The sequence below is a fragment of the Sinohyriopsis cumingii genome, chromosome 18 (assembly GCF_028554795.1).
Source record: "Sinohyriopsis cumingii isolate HCF-2022 chromosome 18, ASM2855479v2, whole genome shotgun sequence".
Taxonomy (NCBI): domain Eukaryota; kingdom Metazoa; phylum Mollusca; class Bivalvia; order Unionida; family Unionidae; genus Sinohyriopsis; species Sinohyriopsis cumingii.
The window spans coordinates 74674640-74696816 of NC_142978.1; the positions used below are offsets into that span (position 1 = coordinate 74674640).

A 22177-nucleotide genomic window follows, 5' to 3' on the forward strand; every position below is an offset into this window, starting at 1 on the left:
TCAGCAATGGTGATTGTGCCCGCTCTGTGCCGGAGTTCCTCGTTCGAGATCATGTTTGGCCAGAAGATCCTCATGATCCGTCGCAGGCACTTGGTCTGGAAGACTTCGAGCTTGCGTTCTATGTTAGCAGTGGTCTTCCAACACTCTGACCCGTACAAAAGGACGCTCAGCACGTTGCTCTTGAAGATACGAATCTTCGTGTGGGCGCTGAGGTTTGTTGTACTCCAGATGGGCTTCAGCATTGCGAAAGCCTGGTTGGCCTTGCTGATTCTTGTGGTGACTTCCCTTGTGCAATCTCCATCCGTGGCGACCTTGCTGCCCAGGTACGTGAATTCGTCTACTTCTTGCAGAGGCTGGTCGTTGATGGTGATTGGGTCGCCCACTCTAGTGTTCTTCTTCAAGACTTGTGTCTTCCTTATGTTGACTCGAAGACCTATGGTGCTTGCCGTCTGTACCATCTGTTGTGTCTTCTGTTGGATATCCTGGTGTCTGCTTGCCAGCAACCCGGTGTCGTTGGCACAGTCCAGGTCATCCAGCATTGAGGTCTGCGTCCATTGTATTCCTTGCCTCCTGCCCTCTGTGGTGCGGCGCATGATCCAGTCAATGGCCAGTGAGAAGAGGATCGGCGAGAGAATGCATCCTTGCTTCACTCCCTTTTCCACCTTGAATGGTTCAGTGAGTAGGTTGTTGTGGATGACTCTGCACTCAAAGTTCTCGTACAGGGACCTGATGACGTTGACAAGTTTCTGGGGGATGCCGTAGTGTCGTAGGATCTTCCATAGAGAGGCTCGGTGCAGGCTGTCGAAGGCCTTCTCAAAGTCCATAAAGACCACATAAAGGGATCCATTCCACCCATGGGACTGCTCAAGGATCTGTCTCAGAACGAAGATGTGGTCGATGCAGGATTCGCCCTCCCTAAAGCCTGCCTGTTCCTGGCGTAGGATGCAGTCCACAGCTGTTGTGAAGCGTTGGAGAATGATGCGACTGAAAATCTTACTGGAGATGGATAGTAAGGTGATTCCTCGCCAGTTGTTGCAGTTCCCCAGATCTCCTTTCTTGGGAAGTTTGACGATGATTCCTGTTTTCCAGTCATTCGGTGCTTCTTCACTATCCCAGCTCTTTTGGAGACTCTGGCAAAGAAGCTGCGGTGTCTTTGTGTCTTCTGCCTTCAGCATCTCGGGACATACTCCATCATCGCCAGGTGCCTTCCCATTATTCAGCTTGTGGATGGCCTGCTTGACCTCCTCAACATTGATGTCCTCGCAGTTGATGTCAAGGTCCTTCTCTGCTTCAGGAATGTCAGCGAGTACTGGTGGGTCTGGGCGATTCAGTATGGACTCAAAGTGTTGCTTCCATCTCTTCAGCTTCTCCTCCTCCACTGTGACATGAGTTCCATCTTCATCTCTCACTGGAAGGTCGTGGTGTTGGCCGTATTCGCCCTTCAGCTTCTTGGTATTCTGGTACACCGTCTTCATGTCTTTCTGCTCTGTTGCTGACTCCGCCTCCTTTGTCAGTCTCTCTGTGTATTCTCTCCTGTTTCTCCTTGCTGATTTCTTCACCTCCTTGTCTTTTGTCTTTTCCTCTATACTCCTTCGAAATTCTCTCTTTCAGTCTTGATGACTTGGTGTAAAACTTAGGCAAATCAAAATTTGGAATCAGAAGGAAACGATCACACTCTGCTGAGCAGAAACCAGAAGAATGACTTTCGGTGTCAACTGTCCGCTAACTGAAGTGTTAGTACAAGTACATGCCAGTGATTTCAAAGATGACTTCAGTGAGCCTAAACTACCACCCTCAACTTCTGACACAAATCCAAGAAAGTCCAAAATCACCAACGGAAAAAGTCGCTCAGTAGCTCGCGAAGATTATTTTCACAATTGAGATTCGCAAAACTGTGTTCTAGAAAATTTAGAACCATGGCTTTCGCCTACATGGTGAAATTAAAAGTGTTGTGGTTTTATTTGCCACCTGAGAAAACAGCAGGGCTCACTGTAGAATTGCGGGATTCCTTGGAAGAGACATTGAAACGACAACGCCAAACTAAAGAGGGCAATCTTTTCAGACTTCCATCCATCACGACAGTCTGAAGTCACCTTTCTGGATCGAGTATTGTACACCGGAAGAATTAACACCGTTCAAAGTCATTGACAAAACTCAACCCGTTCAACAATCCAGTGACGAGTTTAACTTTACCGATAGAAAAGCAATTCTTCACCACGTTTAACCCCTTAGAGCTAGAGAGCGTAGTGGACGAAATTCTCAGCACCAAATGTAATATCGTCCAAATCAACAACTCACAAGAATAGATGTGCTTAGTCAGTGCCATCTTTTTGGGGCGAACGTATGCCGAGAAGAACGATACCACAGAATGGAACCAGACACTGATGAACATATGATAGATCGGCAAGACCTCATAAACGAAAAGCAGAATTAATTCTGAAGCAGGCAGGCATTTCCAAGGATAGATGGCATTCCTGAAATTCAGAAACTTCCAGACGTGTTCACTCCTCGCTATAAGTTGAAAGTATATCCTCAAGTCATTCACGGAGCTAACTTGTTTTGATGACCCTATTTTTCAGATTTAAAACATATTTACGTGTATAATCATCAAGCTGTCGATGCTATTGCCAGTGTCAAGGGATTTCCCAGATACGTTTATTATTGCGAGAAATGTGACCACAACTTTTGCAGCTGGGACCAACACATTTATTGCAGAGAGAGAGAGAGAGAGAGAGAGAGAGAGAGAGAGAGAGAGAAAGAGAGAGACGTCTTGAGTATTTAGCGTCAAAACCAATAAATCCTGAAAGAAAAGACAAATTCAGTGTTCTTCTTGCAAGCGAACCTTTGTCATCTCCACTTGTTACGAACACCATCGTGCGAAACAAGTTTACCAAACGACAAGTGCTTGCGAACTACGAGACTGTGCTCCATTAATGGACATCTTATTCGAATCGATAATTCAAAGACACTCATTTGTCCCGAAAAGAAATATGCCATTTTTGGGACCAAATCGTGGACTTTGAGCATCAGTGCTACATCCAAACATATGAGAATGAACTGGGGAAAGACATCAATGAAAACTAGCACAAGAAAAAAAAGAAACAGATGGGTTTGATCTTTTTTAGATTTTGAATGTATACAAGAGACAATCATTCTCATACCTAATGTGTGTGTAGCTCATCGGGCTTATGAGAAGTGCACGCAAGAACCTACATTTTTTCGCTGTCCAAACTGTAGTAAGATTTCAGGAGGACGTTAACAAGTCTTTCAGGGGTCCCAGACTCTTCCCAATTTTGCTGAATGGAATTTAGACGCTGAAGACGACACTTGGGAACTGTCATCGATATAAAACAATCATGGCTCGCAATTTCTTCTGAAATACTATTCAGAACACGGCACGAAATATCCCATGAAAGTGGGACAAGCACAGTTAACAGATTATATGGGTTATTTAGTCATGCCTTTGAGTGGAATACCTAAAACGTTTGGAATGACCGAACGGCCAAAAGGTTACTTTTCACACGTTTTCAAAAGCTATTCAAAACGCTGTGGTGCTGCATTTGCCTGGCGTCCACTACTACGACCCCGACGGTAGGCACACAGAACAACGAGAATCATTCTTCTTTGGGTAACAAAACCACTCTTCGAATCCGATTGACTCTAGGAAGAAACGTTGAAGTATTGCCTATCTGATGTGGACATTTTACGCTGATGTTGTGTACAATTTATACAATTATTTATGATCATGGCGGTATTGATCCTTCGAAGGGAGATTCTACCATCGCTAAAGCTTGTGATTTAGTCTATATAAAGAAGATCATGCTCGATAATAAACTAGCCATCATATCACTTCCATCCAAACTCTCCACAAAAGCTTTGCGCTGGCTCCATTACTTTTGTGAAAGTGAAAGCAAATATAACATGTTAGAAACGGTGGAGAAAATGAAATCTTAATGCCTGAGATTTAGACACGCCCCCTCCATCGCCTACGAGTCAAGGATGTTTATTTCACGATCATGGATGCCTTGAGTGTTTTTATCAGCCCAACCTAAAATGTCTTTTCTCAGAGCTCAAAATGGAAGAGTTGCCACAAGGATAAAAAAACGCATTTTGATAAGAACGTGGTGGATTTTCTAATTGATTCATCCTACGGATCGATGATACCAAATGCGACTGCTCCTGTGGCCTAGTGGTTAGAGTGTCCGCCTCGGAAGCGGAAGGTCGTGGGTTCGATCCCCGGCCGAGTCATACCAAAGACTTACAAAGATGGTACTAACACCTGTCTCGCTTGCCGATAAGCATTAAGAGGTTAGTGTTAGGACTGGTCGGTCTGGTGTCAGGATAATGTGACTGGGTGGGGCATCATGCTACATGTCTGCGGCATGATGCCCCAGTCCTAGACATCACTAAAAACTGTCACACTGCAGACATCGTAGAAATGTGACTGAAAAATTGTTAAAGCTACGTTCAAAATCCAAACACACACACACATACACGATACCAAATGCTAATATTAAGTGAATATTCTCATGTTCAGTTTATACACTCCTTGATGATTTGTAAAAAAGATGTAAACAATTTTTGGTACGTTTAATAGCAAAACAAATTACTATTGGAAAAGCAACTTACTACTCTAACAACTCACAATATCGACTATGAATTTCGTAATGGGCGCCTTCTAAATGAGTTGTACTTACGTCCCTGGTGCCCCGAGTGGCCGAATGGTCTAAAGCGCTCTCCGTTACGGATCACTGCCATCTCAACTCTGTCTGCGTGGGTTCGAGTCTCGGATTCGGCCAATGTGGGTATGTGAGAAAGCTTGCCAGTAGCTTCTCGCGGGTCGGTGGTTCTCTCCAGAGTTTTCCCGGATTCTTCCTCCACCATTAATAATGGCCGCCATGTATAGCCTATCGTGTGCTGAAAAATGGCGTTAAACCCTACAACAACAATTTATGTCTCTAAAATGGTCTTTAAGGGCTCATATTTAGTGAACAATACTAATTAACAGTGATCTCCTTTGAATTATTCACTTTCACGTGACTACAGTGAGAACGAATTAGTATAACAACTAATACCTATGAACTAGTTAATTTTTCAATATAACAATTATCTTTGATTCTTCATTTCACAATAATACTGAATCTCCATGATGAAATGAGTGAACACTATTATCTCCCGAATTTGACATTGGAGTCGGAAATACGAAAAGATCATACCCATAGTTATTTACAATAATTTATTTGTTCTTATGCCGTACAGATTCTGCTTGTACGTTTTGTTTGTTTTGTTTTGTAATGCAGTTAAACAAAATGCCTACAAAATATTTGATTACACTACTTTACCCTATCCCCAATAATCAGCATATCACAAAATCTGAGCATGCATACAATCTGAGTAAAGTTTAATTACTCGAATATTGTTCATCGTAGGTCTAGAGACCAGGATGCAAGGTAGTGTGGATTACGTCGCGAAAATAGCATGTGTGTCATGAATATGTTGGATTTACAGATTTCGCTAAAATTGGATGGCGCTAAAATATGGTTCTTTGCGGTGATCAAAACCTAATAAATTTGTCTGAAATAATAGTATGTCCACATGGAAACGTGATCAATGTGCATCTCTTACTACACAAACTTCGAGATTCGAAGATGGTCTGTGCGGATTACACAAAACACTAAAATCCACCAAATTACACCCCAAAATATGCACAAATATATCTTTGATATTCGTGAAACACAAATCATATGTTCTTTATTTATGATGCTACACAAGGAAAAGAAGATAAATTGAAGTAGCTGGTTAAATAAATTTTCTTTTCATAGCATAACATATAGTTCAGTGTGCGATTTTTACACGCTCATCTCACTGATACATATCAAATCTTGCTAAAGTTCTTTATTTTTGGATATCTTTTATAATGGCATAAAAATATGTACTTCTGAATACTTATTTGATGTTTTCTTCTCCATTGTTTTATTGACGGCTTCTTAAGAAAAACGGAAGCTCGTCTCGAACTAATATTGAATGAACAAATGCGACAGATTAATTCATAAAAAGTTGCATATATTCGGTTCGCAAACACACAATAGAATATGAGTTGAACTTTATTTCTTCTTTACAAAACCAGAATATTGTGCATAAGGGTTCCAGGTAACACGATCACCATGTTGTATATGATAATAAGAGTCGTATAGATTCCAGGCAAATAAAATAAATCCAGCGCACTGACACTTTAACCGTTTTATATGAATGATCGCGACAAACTTAAATACGGAGGTTCAGATCACGGAAAATTTAGTATTTTCACATATTCTTTTGTTTACCTGCGTGACAGCACAAAAAAATTACAGTTTAAAAAAAAAAAAGAGTGAAAAATGTCATTGGTTATCAATACTCTTAACAAAGGAGAGTATAAACCTGTACATTATGTATACTGTGTTTGGCTGAATGTGTTTTATTGTAAGACAAAGACAATTCGAGATACTCTTTCCAGAAAAAAATAATTATCCACTAATAACAATTATTTAAAAACTTATTGGAAAAGATGTTTGTCGGAAAATTAAAAATAAAAATTAAGTTGATGTTCAATAAAGGGATTTTACAGAAAATAACTTTGTACAAACATCAATAATGAATCAAAAGAACCACGAACTCAAATCAGTAGTCGACTGAACAGATTCTAAATTTCCAGAACTGTTCGAAAATATATGGAACATTACGAGGAAAGAAAATCTCGTACCGGTTTTGAAAGCATCGGAATTTGTGAAGTTTGTATCTAGCGCTACCATTCGGACTACTTCGGGTAATTCCTGAATAATAATCAACTGAGAAGTTACGAATGATTAAAACCATTTAAATGTTGTTGTTTTTTTCTTTCTCTTTTTAAATTTGTATTTCTCTTTGAAACATACTGTTAGTCCAGTTCTAGAGATATCCAAAGTAGTCCACAAAGTTTGTGTTTCTTTGGCGAAGAAATTTCTCGCGAACAAAGTGTATGATCTTTTCCCCCCGTATATTACTGCGCTGATTTTTGGTCTCACAAAAATAGCCGATATGGTTCCGAATGAACAGAACTCGTGAAATTTGGGAAGGAATCCAAATCATTCCGATTAATTCAAACACCAATCAGCTCTGCGCTCGAAGTTCGAACCGTATATTTTACAGATTAGTTTTAGGTTGCTGTAATATTTAGTGGCTTTACGCATGGTGTGTTTGAGTAAGTAGATAAATTCTATGTGAATCTGTGATGCATGCAACCCTCTCCATAAAAGCTTTAATTAGTTTCATATAGACCATCTTTTGCACCGTTTTGTTCATATGGCAGTGTTGTGGGTGGGTGGGTAGTAACTTAAAAAATAAAAAGCACTGTACAGATGAAAGAAATACGCCAAAGATAAGTCACCTAACAATAAATGTAGTTTTCACTATCTGTATCTACTGTAAAACCCTAGACAGTTACCTTATTAGTAAATAGCAGAAGTGTAAGACAATATAACGGTCTTGCTTTCAATAAGAAGTAAAAATTGACGAATAGAAATAGGCAATATAATCTTTGTATTGCATTCAAAATGTTATTCAAAAGGTGGAAGAAATACCGAATATACCGAAGACAGTGTGGCTGACAATATCAGAACAATCGAGCAGAGGCTTGAAAAGTCCATTCGTCCGCTTGTGTTTATGGTACAAGTCACACAGGTTTTGTTGGAATTAAACACCAACTATTTCAGTAATGGGTGTAATTTGTTTAGAATTAGATTCTACATACCTTTAAGTGGCAAGTATTCACTTCATTTGGATTCGATTATATACATATTCCATTAAAAGGTCGTTATTTAGATGCCCTGAGTAGTCCTACAATGTAAGACATAGCACATGTTTTTGTTTTAATGCTGTGTCTTACTATCCAAATGACGGCCTTGTATAACATGTTCTGATGTTGGTTGACATTGGAATGAGTAGTCAAAGTTTCAGGAATATCTCACACACTTGGCAGCCTATATCGACACTCTTCCACTAATTTATGTGTAATTAATATACTTACTGTTCTGTCTTTATCCTGGCAGAATGAAAATATGATGCATTTTCATGTTCCGTTGACATACATTTGAATTTGTTGCAATGTGATGGTAGTCGAGATTTGCAGAAATATGTTTAAGTTGGTTCATGAGGGGTATGTGTTTCTTGAATGAAACGAAACATTGCTTACAGTTTCAATAGGCATAATATATTTTTATTTCTTTCATTAAAGAATAATATTTCAACTTAACCCAATTTCGGCATTCCTGGATTTCATTGCTGTCCAGCTAAATGAAATGTAGGCCAACAAAACTTGAAAACAGGTCCATTTCTTTTGTGAAAGTTTGAATTTATTAGAGAAAAGACATGGTAAGTAAAGTCTGACCTAACATTATACCTTTACTTTGTAGAAAAGCGTCTTTATTGGTTGCCAGTTGTGTAATTTTCCTGAAAATTTGACTTTCATAACGATGTTAGATGACATCAAAACACGCTACACAGTGCCGTTACTTAGGCAGTAAGACCCATCACCCCACAGAACAAAAATATGGGTGTGTTTTATGTTGTAGGACTACCCTGAGAGGTGCATACGGCAATATCAATTTTAAAGTATGTAGACATTTTTGGACGAAATGAACCTAAAGGTGTTATCCAGTACAATCCAGATTGAATGTTGTGCGCTATGATGTCACAATGAAAGCTATGCATATTGATAAACAAATTCTTATTTTGACCGAAGTTTAGTACAGGACCACCATTGTAAAAGTCCATAGCAATAGATAATTTTTGTCTGTAAGTTTCTTGGTGACAGTTAAAATCCAGAGCATTAAATAATCAGGACTGAATAGGCTTTGGTTAAAGAAAATTAGTGTTGAATTTTAAAAGAAGAATTTAAATTTAATTTAAAATGAGTAAATGCATGCATAACCCATGTGACTTGCACTATACAGAAGTAAAAGTCATACAGGTCATGTAGGCACATTTACTCAAACTCAGTTTTAATTGTTCTGAAATCTAATACTAAAATAGTCTAACCAAAGCATATTCAATGTTGAATGCTCTGCACCATAAATATTTTTAAAAAAAACTCTTGATGAAAATTATTAATCACTATGGACTTTTACAGCGGTAGCCAGGTAAATAAATCAGAACAACAAAAGAGGACATCAGGTCTATCATAACACATATAAGTACATTTATTTTCAAGTCATGCTGCTTTCATTGGGACATTACATTGTTTGACATTCACTCTGGTTTATACTGGATCACACCTTGAGGTAGTCCTATAACGTAAGATGTATCACATGATATTTTTGTTTTTGTGCTTCGTCTTAATAACTTTATAATGGCCTTGCATACTGTGCTCCCAAGTCGACTGGCGGGAAAATGAGAGGTAACATTTTTAGGAATATTTCACATACTTTGTAGCCCATATCGACACTCTTTCGCCAATTTAAATCTAATTGATTATACTTTACTGTCTTTGTCATGATGAAATCAAAATCTGACGGTATCAAATGGGCACATTTTCATGCTCCGACAGCTGGTTGGAATGCAGTGGAAGCCAGGAATCCTGAAATCAGATTAGGTTGAAGAGGATTTCTTTAATGAAACAAATAAAATATACACGTATTAATATTGAAAAAAGTGTTTAAATAGCTTCTTTTCATTTGAGATATTTATAATCCATGTAACCAATTTTGGCATTCCCAGCTTCCATCGCATTCCAACCAGCTGAAATGTAGGTCATTGGAAATTGAAAAACATGTCCATTTGCTTGTGTGACAATTTGAATTGATTAAAAAAAGAGACATCAGGGTAAGTGAAGTCTGCCTAAATCAACATTACTTTAATTTGTGAATAAACTTTAATACTGTATGTGTGTGAGATATTCTTGAAAATTTGAACCCTTGTTCTGATGGTCAGTAATACATAGCACCAAAACATAAATAACATGATATGTCTTACATTGTAGAACTTACCTTTATGCTGACTTGTCAAAAAAATCTCTACATCATTTAGCATCGATTTGCCATAAGAATTTCTCAGGAGTGTGTAAATAATGACCTACTAAAGGAAGATGGATTTATGAGTATTAAAATAATATGAATGATTCCCATTTAAAGGTATGTGTGATCAAATATTAACAAATGTCACCCATTACTGAAATAATTTTGAACACCAACATTACATGTATGACATTTACTATAGCAGTGGTTATTAAAGGGCATGTCAGTTTTTTAGGATGAGTGAAATCGATGTAAAAGTTCAAGTCACCCATCTTGCAAGTTAAGTAGTCACCTGAAAATATTTTGATCTCTGCTATCTGTAACTACTGCAAAACCCTCTTTTGAGTGTGTGCAGTTGCTTTATTAGTTGAAACTAAGACAAAGAATGTGCGGTATTGAACAGAACAGCCTTAAAGGGAAAGCCCATGGTTTATTTATTAAAACAGTATGTAGGCAATTATGTGATCTCCATACCAGAACTAAAAATATTTTGTATTTCTGTGAAACAATTCACTTGAAAGTACCAAGTTATCACTGCCAGTAACTTTACATGGTCAGTTTATTTATATTGGATTCATGTTCATTACTACTAGTGATGTAATGATATGTTGGTATGCTGCGTTGTCACAACTCACATTCATATTCAGTAACTTTACATGGTCAGTTTATTTATATTGGGTTCATGTTTAGTACTACTAGTGATGTAATGATATATTGGTATGCTGCATTGTCACAACTCACACTCATATTCAGTAACTTTACATGGTCAGTTTGTTTATATTGGATTCATGTTTAGTACTACTAGTGATGTAATGATATATTGGTATGCTGCGTTGTCACAACTCGCATTCATATTCAGTAACTTTACATGGTCAGTTTGTTTATATTGGGTTCATGTTTAGTACTACTAGTGATGTAATGATATATTGGTATGCTGCGTTGTCACAACTCACATTCATATTCAGTTCTTTCATATCTGTACTTAAACTCTACTGGTTGTGGAAATATTTTTATTTTCTTAAAGTAATATTCGGTATTATGAAAGAACTCCTTAACCTGTTGAATGGAGGGTTTAATAATAGCAGACAGTCATATTAGTGATGAAAATAATGCTGGATTTTACTGTTAAAATAATAATAGCCTGTATTCATATCTGATTATTCATTGTTTTGTCATTATGCAATATATACTATTGTTAACACTGACTTGTGTTGATTCAGAGGCCACACGCCAGAATTTTGAACAAATTTTGTGACTGATTTGACCTGTATGTAGACTTTTCTTGTCATCTAGGTTCCTGAATTGTTAAGCTGCAATAGATACAGAACAGATGACATTTTTATTTTATTTTTGTTAAATATGGAAGTCACCACTGTTGTAGCTGCATAATTAGTGACTGCCAATCAAAACAGATTATGCATTGGAGAAGTATTTGATTGGTATTCCCAAAATTAGTTTCCTGCTTTGGTGAAAATATATATATAGCCTGTCTAAGGCTTCAATCATGGTCCCACTTTCATCAAACATCTCAATTTGAGTACATACTTGCCTACACCAATAAAATTTATATATTTTCCATACCATGTTATGACTTGCATTGGCAGTTGTTTTCAAAACTAGGTTCATCTGGTGGTGATGGGGAATTTTAAAATGAAAAAATATGAGTCAAGTATGTACTCATGGAAGAGAACTTTGTGAAAGTTGGTCCAGATTAAGTTTGAACTGTTCTTAATATTCAGGTGTGTTAACTATTTATGTCTTGATTTGTTAGAATTGGTATTAATACTGTAGTAGTTATAAACAGCTCTTAAGTCATATTTCTAAATTACAACATTCCATCTTAATGGTAAAGGGTGTCATAATTTTAGGAAACTTCTACCGGGTACCCCATCCTAATGAGTGGTTACTTGGGTATCCAGTCAAAGAGAAATACTTTTAAATATGAGCCTCAACTGCTTTGTTGTAGGTTCATATATATCCTCAAGAGAGTTATAAGCATAATTATTACTATTATAAGTGGCAAATAAAGCATAATCTGAGCATAAAAAGCGCAATCTATATATTACATGCCATAATTACAGAAAACTATGAAAAACCTACCTTTATTTTTGCTAATTACCTGGATCTGCAGTTAAAATTCTTGTCACAAATCTGTTAAATCCATGTGGATTAGTAGTTAGTGTGAGAGTATAGACAAAATAAACTGATAAATTATTTATGCATAACACTCACTTTAACTAGTCTACCTGTCTGACTTTTGCTGAATGTTTGTGAAGTCCACAAATGGTGAATGCTGTATTACATCACTGTCAATTGAAGAAAATCCCTCTCCTAACATTTTTCTGTCATATGACATTCATGAGTCACATCAATAAAACCTGTTTCTCTTAATATCTGGCACCATTTTTTGTTGTTGTTTTTTTTACAATTTAGACTGGTTCGCTACGTATGTGTGTATCAAAATGTAATGAATCTGAGACATGTGGTTTCACATTCAAGAAACCTGTTTTCTTGGAACTATTTCATGTACAGTTACTATATTTGCCAGCCTATAAGATGATACTTTTTGACCAGAAAATCTTAGCTTCGTCTTATACTCCGACACAACTTGTATATGGATTATGTCATCCAAATCACTTTATCAATTTTTTTGTATGGAAAATAATTCTTCAAGAGTACAAAAAATAATGTGTAAAAACTATTTCATTTTGGGGAAGAGATCGTGTATGAACAAATATATGATCCCACATTTAGTATTTTAAACTATTACATGATCGTCAGTATTAAGAATAAATTGATCAGATGTAATTGCGTTAAAGCAGCATGTACCAGTAATGTATGTCATTTGTAATATGTGTTAATTAAATTTAATTACGTATATGTGCATTAGAATTTACAAGTTACAAGATGAATAACCATGACAATTTACAAGTTACAAGATGAATAACCATGACAATTTACAAGTTACAAGATGAATAACCATGACAAAGACATATTCCATCACAGTTTTATTCTTCCATGTAATCATCAAATAATCCATATGCCCCATTGAGAGATAGACAGAGATGTCTTCACGATTGTAAATCTGTTGTTCACTTATCTGATGACTGATTTTACTTGTGTCCAAGTGCAGTACCATATTCCATTATCAATTAATACCACTAGTTAAGCAATTCCTTCTAATGTTTGTTTCCACTTTCATTATTAAAAGAATCACATGGCTTTGTAGTGGTAATTACATGCTAATTAAATATGCTATGGCTGTATTCAGATAACACCTGTTTGAGGTCAGGATTCTGCAGACCAGATCAGATTAGCGAGGCTACCAATAGGGAAATGAGGCTACCCATGTGTGTTATGAAAATCGTACCATATAGTTGAAGGAAATGCCAGGTGGTTACTATTGTAAATTTCTCAGCCAGTGACATTTTTGAACTTGCTGACAGAACCGACACCAATTTAAAGTACATTCAGCATGAGCAATGATCAAAAACGATTGCCGCCTAAGTACAGAAAGAGTACATGCACTTTATACAAAATCTTAATTGTTGGGAATGGAGATGTTGTTATACTTGCAAAGAAAATCAGCATGCAAAATGATCATTCTTGGGATTTAACCTAATGGAGACGATATGGATATAACTATTGTGAATATTTAGACCCTGAAGGAGTGTGGTATGTATTTTCATAGTATACATTTACTGTTTCATTTATTAATATTTTCTCTCTTTGACAAAAGCTTCAGCAACATGTGGCAGTAAGTTTAAAAAAAGAACCAAAAAACCCAGGAAGATCTGAACTCTCTCTCTCTCTCTCTCATATATTGGACCATATCTTATAGTGATCACAAGGTGAAAAAAGAAAAATGTGATGGAACACATGCATCCTTCTCTCTGTATCTCTGTTCCCCTCCATCCCCTGGAAAATGCATTTTAGTATTAATGATGCAATTTCCCTATTGCTGGTAATCTGAAATAGTATACAGTGATACTTTTAACATTTATGAAACCAGAAGTTATTATAATTTAATTCCACACAGCATCACGAGTTTTATCCTCTGTAACTCAGTTTTTGTGTCAGCGTCATTATATGTCGCTAAAAGTACATAATACATTTAAGTACTTCTTGTGAAACAAATTAGATATTATTAGTTACATTTAATGATCCTGACTGGAAAGATTACTGAGTTACAGGTAGGATAAAATTCGTGATGCTGTGTGGAACGAAGTGAAAAACAATCCGAAGTGTTGATCTGGCCTCGTCTTATACTCAGCATCGACTTACATAAGGATAAAGGATGGCAAGCTTGCCAAATTTGCTGATTCGCCTTATACTCCGCATCAACTTATAGGCCGGCAAATATGGTACTATACATAGAAAACAAGGAGGTCTAACAATGGATAAATGTGCAGCAGCCAATAGTCACACAACATGAGCATCGAACTGTAATCATTATTTTGTTTCTTGCTCACTCCTGATGCCTTTGATCTGAGCTTGGAAACAGGTTTTTTTTGTCATGGGTACCCAGTTGCCCATTTTATTACCAAGGATATTATCACTGGCTGGTACCTGAGTTCCAGGATACCTGTTCACAGCTTTACTTAATGGTAATTCTTAAAAAGTACTAACTCAAACAAGGTGAAAGCTAATTTATTTATCAAATCCAAGTAATAAATGTAGATGTTCCATTGACGCAAGATTAATGTTGGAAATATCAGTAGCCAGCAGGTTTTTCCATAGGATATTGAAAGTTGCAGTCCATGACTCCTTTGGAAAAGTTGCAGGTACAGCCCCTCCAAACAGACATCCGAATAAAAATACGTTTTTGCTCCATTGAGTACTTCAGGACATTGTGTATATTGTGGTGTCACCAATATATGTAATTTGATTGCTAATGCTCATTCATTATGAAATATCGTATTATACAGTACAATGTCATTTTTGTTAATTTTGTGAGCAGCTTACAAGTAATCAAGGAATAGAATAATTAGCTTTTTTCCATTTTACATGAATACATTTTCCAAGACACTAGAAGAAACATATGACCATATTCCATTCACTTTTTTCATTATAGCTCTAAGCAAGACAACATACTATATTCACCATTTTGATAATAAACAGACATAAATTTCTCCACAGCAGGTTTAGGATACAAATCTAAACTTGTTGTATGTTGGGATGCCATTGTCTTTTTCCATCCACAATCACAACACTGTGGGAATGCTAATATTGCTCAGTTCATTTTTTGTTGTTTTTTTGTCCATGGAAATATCTCTTTATTCTGTTTTATTTATCAAACAAGTTGCATCTACTAATTTCTGTCAGCCAATCTCACTAGAATCATGGTGATCAGTAGCCTTGCGTTTGGCACCAAAGAAATTACAAAGTTGCCATTGATAAAGTACATATATGATAAAGTATTACATGATGTCAGGTCATAACCAAAGAAATTACAAAGTTGCCATTGATAAAGTACATATATGATAAAGTATTACATGATGTCAGGTCATAACCAAAGAAATTATAAAGTTGCCATTGATAAAGTACATATATGATAAAGTATTACATGATGTCAGGTCATAACCAAAGAAATTACAAAGTTGCCATTGATAAAGTATAAATACGAAGCTGAAAATCAGGCAATTTTTGACATTAATATTCCTATGACAATCAAATGAAGTCCCAGAATCTTGGCAAAATCTTTTTAAAAATGATAAAATGCATGTGTTCCAGAGAAGTATCAAATCACATATGTATGTAACTATTATGATGATCAAACTGATCAACAATCAATTAGCATGCATCTTAATGTTCTAAATCTGCTAAAGTCTAGTCTATGCTGCAGCTATACATAATTCCATCACAGTTGCTTGAAGTTCTAAATCTGCTAAAGTCTAGTCTATGCTGCAGCTATACCTAATTCCATCACAGTTGCTTGAAGTTTGATAGGTTGCACACTACATGATTGATACATGCTTTATAGAAATGGACCAAATAAGCAAGAATTTTGCTGAGCAAAAAGCTTAATTACCAATAGACTTTATGTAAGAAGGAAACAGATTCAGTAATAATGTGTGATTTGGATTTTTAATGCAACTTTTAAAAAAATTCAGTCATATCGCTACAATGTCTGGCAGTTTATAGTGATGTCTAGGATTGGGGCATCATGCAACAGACATGTAACATGATGTTACACACATTCACATCCTGACACCAGGCCAACCAATATTGTGCGCATGCTGATTTATACAATATTTGAAATCATTGTTATAATCATTTATCCAGATATGGGTGACTGCAGGTTATCTTTGACTCATTTACCTTCCCTATATATTAAGGGGGCCGAGTGGTCTAAAGCGCTCTCCATTATGGATCACTGCCATCTCACCTCAGTCTGCGTGGGTTCGAGTCTTTTATTTGGCCAGTTGGGTATGTGCAAAAGTTTGCCAGTAGCTTCTCGAGTGTCGGTGGTTCTTCCCGGGGATTTCCAGGGTTCTTCCTCCACCATTAATACTGGCCGCCATGTACTGTATAGCCTATTGTGTGCTGAAAAATGGCATTAAACCCTACAACAACAACAACCTTCCCTATTATGCCTCTTTATATTATTATGCCCATGTAGCCAACAGTACATACTACCTTTCCCAGAGTGTATGAGCACACCATGTTTCAACACTGTTGGTAGCAATATGCATTGATCAGTTCAGAAATCATTAGAAAATTAAATCATGTGGAAAAGAAAAGGCACTGTTGAATTATAAACATTATGCTTCTAGTTTACATTTTTTATCTTACGAACATTCTTATCTGTAGTGTACATAATGTTTTCTCCTGTACCATGTCATGAACATGGATATCATTAGATTCAAGGAGTCTTCCAGTAGGTCAAAGAAAATCCCTGTAGCTCTTGTTGATTTTGTATTTATTTATTTGTTTGTATTTCAGATGAAAACCATGGACATAGAACTGCTGCTTCAGGACAAAGAAAATGTTGCAACACCAAGCCTGGAACTGGAGATGGTTCATGTTTATTTCATAAGTTTTATTAGATAATTCTTGAGACATAGCAATGACTTTTCCAAAACCATCAGTAGTTAGTTAAGGTTTTAGTTCGTGTTTTTCACTGAGATGTATTTACTTCCTTGATTCATTTTTGATCAGAAGTAAGGGTCAGTATTATAGAAAATTTGCAATACATTTTGCCTGGGGCTACAACACTGTAACGATTCAGCTTACTTGAAACAGCATCTGAAAAGCTGTAATCTACTGACACTTAGGAAATATTTAAAAATTCAAAGGGCAAAGTAATTACCTTTTCTTATAGAGATTAAAAGTTAAAATTATTTTCGAAGACTTTTTCGCACACTTTGCCTGGCAGCATAACCCCTGCTAATAAGTGGGATGAGTGGCTTATACATGCCAAGATCTCCAGTTGTACACCAGATCAGTTAATTTTTGTCCAAGAAGAATATATTGCAATATTTTAATAAAAATTTATATTATTTCTGTGGATTATTTCAAGTCATTTTAACCATTTTGCAACAGTTACATTAATTCAGGTTGAGACAACACAATACTGTGCTTCCTAATCTACACGGGAAAATAGGCAGCTTTGCCAATACATTTTTTCAGTAGCCATCAAGCACAGTAATGAATAGTGGTTGCTCTTTGCATAATTGTATTTAAAATGCACACAGTACCAATACATTTTGCTGTTGTTGTTAATGTTCTAAAATTTTAAATAATTCTACAACTTCTGGTTGGTAGCCATATAGTTTTTATCAGTGGAAGTGACACCATATTTAGAAAAAGGTTTCAGAAACAAATGTAGGTGGGCATGGCTGGAAGAAAAAAGGGTGTGGTACATTGTGGGCTTTATGGAGACAATGACCTGATCTAAAGACACAATTTTTAAGCTATAATATTATGAATGCAGATTTGAACAGTTGTCAATAGGAAATCAAACAGACTTTATGTATTTACACATAAAAATCACCACACATCACCAGTTTTTTAAAGTCTTGTTTAGTCTTGATTGTTTCACATGCAATAGGCTTTGAAATCTAAAACACAAAGTTCATCTGTACAGATTCCTCACATCATTGTGAAAAGGACATGTCTGGCTTAAAATACTGGGGAAAGACTATATCATTATGATGTAAGTTTTGCAAACCTGACAATATGTGCTGTAAATATTTCTTAAAAACTTCTTCTAAAAGGACAAAGTTGCTGCAGTACTTTCACCTTATTGTACATTCTTTTGGAAATAGCTGCTGCCTTTACACACTAGTATTGGAGAGAAAATCTTAAACTTACTTTATTTAAAAATGTCAGTCAATAAACAAACTGAAATTTTGGGAAATAAATCAATTTCCATAAAACAAGATACCTTTTGAAAGTTGTAGAAATCTTTAAAATATCCTGAATATTATGTTTAACTTTTCAAAGATTGTGTACCTGCTATTAATGTGTGCTTATGTTCATTTCATGGAGGAAAATTTTGTGATTAGTGTAGATGTGTATTTATGTTCTTTCAGAGGCTGCTGGCAGAAGACAGCCCCATTTGTTTCACCCCCCACAGAGTTCCACTGCAGGACGTCAAGCAGCTCTCTCTTAATAGACAGATTAAAAAAGCTTGTTACAGTAATCTTCACACTCCAGCTGCATGGAAGACACCTAGGAGAAAATCTATTAAGTAAGAAGCACTAAAGAGATTAACAGCAGTGTCAGGGACGCACGCTGAAGAAAATTGCTGCACACATTTTGTTGCCATGCTTTTTTTTGATGCAAGAATTTGCATAATCTAATCAGGATTTATTTAATATCCATCGTGTATACTTCAAGCATAGGTATTGACTTGTTCCCTGCTTTGTTTGCACCCTGTTTTGCGCTCCTCTATTCACATAGCAGAGTGCGACGCTGGGAACATACAAAATAAGGAACCAGACTAGCATAGGAAATGTTATGACGTAGTAGCTTTCCCTAATCTCGTGAGCTCTTGCGCGATTTCCATTGAGCTCAGCAAGATGTCATCGAGATGTTTAACCTCAGTGCTTGTTGCACTAGAAAGTGATCTCCAGATTAAAACGTGCACTAAGAATTATTAGCAAAGAAAGTGAAAGAAGCAGAACACAAAAGGTTAACTGTGGATCTAACTTAAATGAAAAATGGAGAAAATAATTCCCTTGACTGGAATACAGCACATTCATTAGGATTTCTGGTGTGAATTCTGGTCGCGTGATTGTGAAGACTGCAAAAGTGAATAATCCTTTCGTGGCAGGGTTTAAGAATTTTTAAAAATCTGCCCTTGTTAGCCACAAGATATCTGGAGAACACATTATAACCCAAGACATACTTTTACAACAAAGAAATCAGTAAACTTGCCAAGACAAATGCGTTATTTGGATTACAAAGTCGAGGGGTCATTGCAGATTTTGTTGGTTTTTAACTTTGCTGCAGGGGCCCCAAGTGGCCGAGTGGTCTAAAGCGCTCTCCGTTACGGATCACTGTCATCTCACCTCTGTCTGCATGGGTTCGAGTCTCGGATTCGGCCAATGTGGATATGTGAGAAAGCTTGCCAGTAGCTTCTCGAGGGTTGGTGGTTCTTTCTGGGGATTTTCCGGTTTCTTCCTCCACCATTAATACTGGCCGCCATGTATGGCCTATCGCGTGCTGAGAAATGGCGTTAAACCCTACAACAACAACAACAACAACAACTTTGCTGCAATGTAAGAAAAATCGTAAAGTTCAAGTATAACTTATTAGAAAGAAGATGAATCATTAACCTCCTTGATTTTTGGATAAATGTTCTAGGGCGAATTAAATGAAACTGATGATGGTACATATTTTTGACAGGCAGTAAATTAACTGCCATTTGGTTAAAAGATTTATTAGGCTTTTTGTATTGGCTTGTATGTAATGTGTTGGTCTATAATATTGGTTCAAAAAGAATATAAGGAGACGGTTAAAAGTATGACTTTAAAAGAACAATGAACTAATAAAATTATTCTTTGAATGGACAATGCATTTGTTTGTTAATTGTGCATGTTGGTTTATTTGTATGTTGAGATAGAGTATGTTGTGCAAGTTGCAATATCCTATTTCAAGCTGAAAAAGTGTGCCAGATGAAAATTTGTCAGTACATTTTTGCCCCCACATTTTTTATTTGACCCCCATTTCTGACACCAATGTATTTTTTTTTACCCTCAATTTTACACCCCTGTGGGGATAGATACACTGTAAATAACCTATAGAAGGTTTCTGTTGTTTACAAAAAAAATAATAGTTATAATTAGAATATAAATTATGGTAAATAATAATAATAATGAGGACATTGTATAGCGCCTAATCTTTAGAAGCTCTAAGCGCTTTACAACATTAGACAACACCTTAAAAAACATATAATGATATGATTACAAAAATGAACATGAAATTAGAAAACATACAACAAAAAAACCACAAAAAATGCTGAGAATATTTAAGGTAGGAAACATTATTAGGTCTTTAAGTTTGTTCTTGCAGTCGAAATAAGTGAGTTTTGAGAGCCCTCTTGAATGTGGTCATTGTGTCTAAGTTCAGTGGGCAATTCATTCCACGTTGCTGGGCCCTGGTATGCAAAAGAACACTGTCCATATGACTTTGTTTTCATAGTGGGAATAATGAGTATACGATTGTCAGAAGAGGAGCGTAAGTATCTTGCTGGTGTGTACACATGGGTGAGGTTGGATAGGTATGTTGGACTAGAGTCCGACAGTGAAACGTAGCACAGAGAACAAATTTTGTTTGATTCTGGATAGCCAGTGTAGGATACAGAGCAGCGGGGAGGTGTGCTCTGATCGTGGTACTCTAAATATGATCTGAGCAGCTGTGTTTTTAACTTTTTGAAGTTTCTGGAGTAGATATTGAGATGAACCAGACAGAATTGAGTTACAATAGTCCAGTCTTGAAAGTACTAATGGACACACAAGTGTTTTAGTGGCATCAACTGAAAGATATTTGCGAATTGAGCTCAAGATATGCATCCTTGCATATGTTCATGACATGTTGGTGCAGTGTGAGAGTACTGTCCAGAGTAACACCTAGGTTTTGTACTGATTATGTGAATTTAATGTTGGTGTTGCTGATATTTATTGTTTGAGGTAAAGGATGAGAATGAGAAAGTGTTTGTGTTGTGATCAGAATGGCCTCAGTTTTATCATCATTCCTCTGCAGCTTGTTACATGTCATCCATGATTCCACATCAGAAATGCACCTCTCTACACCTTGGATGTTTGCATCAACTTCGGTTGGGTGGCTAGATTTGTATATTTGGGTGTCATCAGTGTACAATCGGTGAGACACTGGATGATGATCTATGACACTTGAGAGCGGCTGAGTGTATAGAATGAAGAGAATAGGTAAGGGGACAGACCCCTGTGGAACACCACAACATAGATCAACTGGGCTGGAGTGTATTCCATTTGCAGACACAATTTGTGTCCTGTTGACCAAGTAGGAGTTGAACCACTGTAAGGCTGTATCATGAATGCCAAATGCATGCTGTAGACGGTGAAGTAATATATCATGGTCTGTTGTGTCAAATGCTGCAGACAAATCAAGTAGGGTGAGGACTGTAATCTTTCCACTATCCAAAGCAGAGAGTATGTTATTAACTACTTTTAGAAGAGTAGTTTCAGTACTGTGGCAAGGGCGATATGCAGATTGTACATTGCTAAAAAGACTGTTTGAATTCAGATGAGATACAAGCTGGGATAGAACAACCTTTTCTAAGATTTTTTGTATGAATGGGAGATTAGAAACTGGGCGGTAGTTCTTTAAATCATTATGGTCTAGTGTTGGTTTCTTCAGCAGAGGCTTTACAATGGCAGTTTTGAAAAATGATGGGAATTCCCCAGATGAGAGAGAGAGGTATTGTTAACATCAGTTGGTGAAGGCAATACTGGATCTAAGCACTGGTAGCTGTAATTTGCACTCACTTTTTTTGTGACATAAAAAATGATAGAAACGCGAAAAAGCAAAAATAAAATTAAGACACTATTATTGCTGAAAGTGAAATAAAAAATAAATGATAATGGTATGTGGAAAAAAAGTTTATTCTTATTTAAATTGGTTCCTCATTTAGTGTTGTCAAACATTTTAAAGCCTTGTGAAAA

The 22177-nt window shown here is 36.5% G+C and overlaps 1 protein-coding gene across 2 annotated transcripts in view; it reads left to right on the plus strand.

Moving 5' to 3' along the window:
* Window positions 1–7115: 7115 nt before the first annotated feature.
* LOC149776992 (uncharacterized) overlaps window positions 7116–22177 on the plus strand; it is a 113173-nt gene continuing 98111 nt past the window's right edge. The window contains exons 1-4 of one of the 2 annotated variants that reach the window (XM_089941745.1): window positions 7116–7216; window positions 13297–13700; window positions 16971–17045; window positions 18563–18720. In XM_089941745.1, the coding sequence (XP_089797871.1) occupies window positions 16971–17045; window positions 18563–18720 (233 nt within the window). In that variant the 5' untranslated portion in view covers window positions 7116–7216; window positions 13297–13700. The remainder of the gene's footprint in view (window positions 7217–13296; window positions 13701–16970; window positions 17046–18562; window positions 18721–22177) is intronic. The other variant, XM_089941744.1, reaches the window with a different exon arrangement.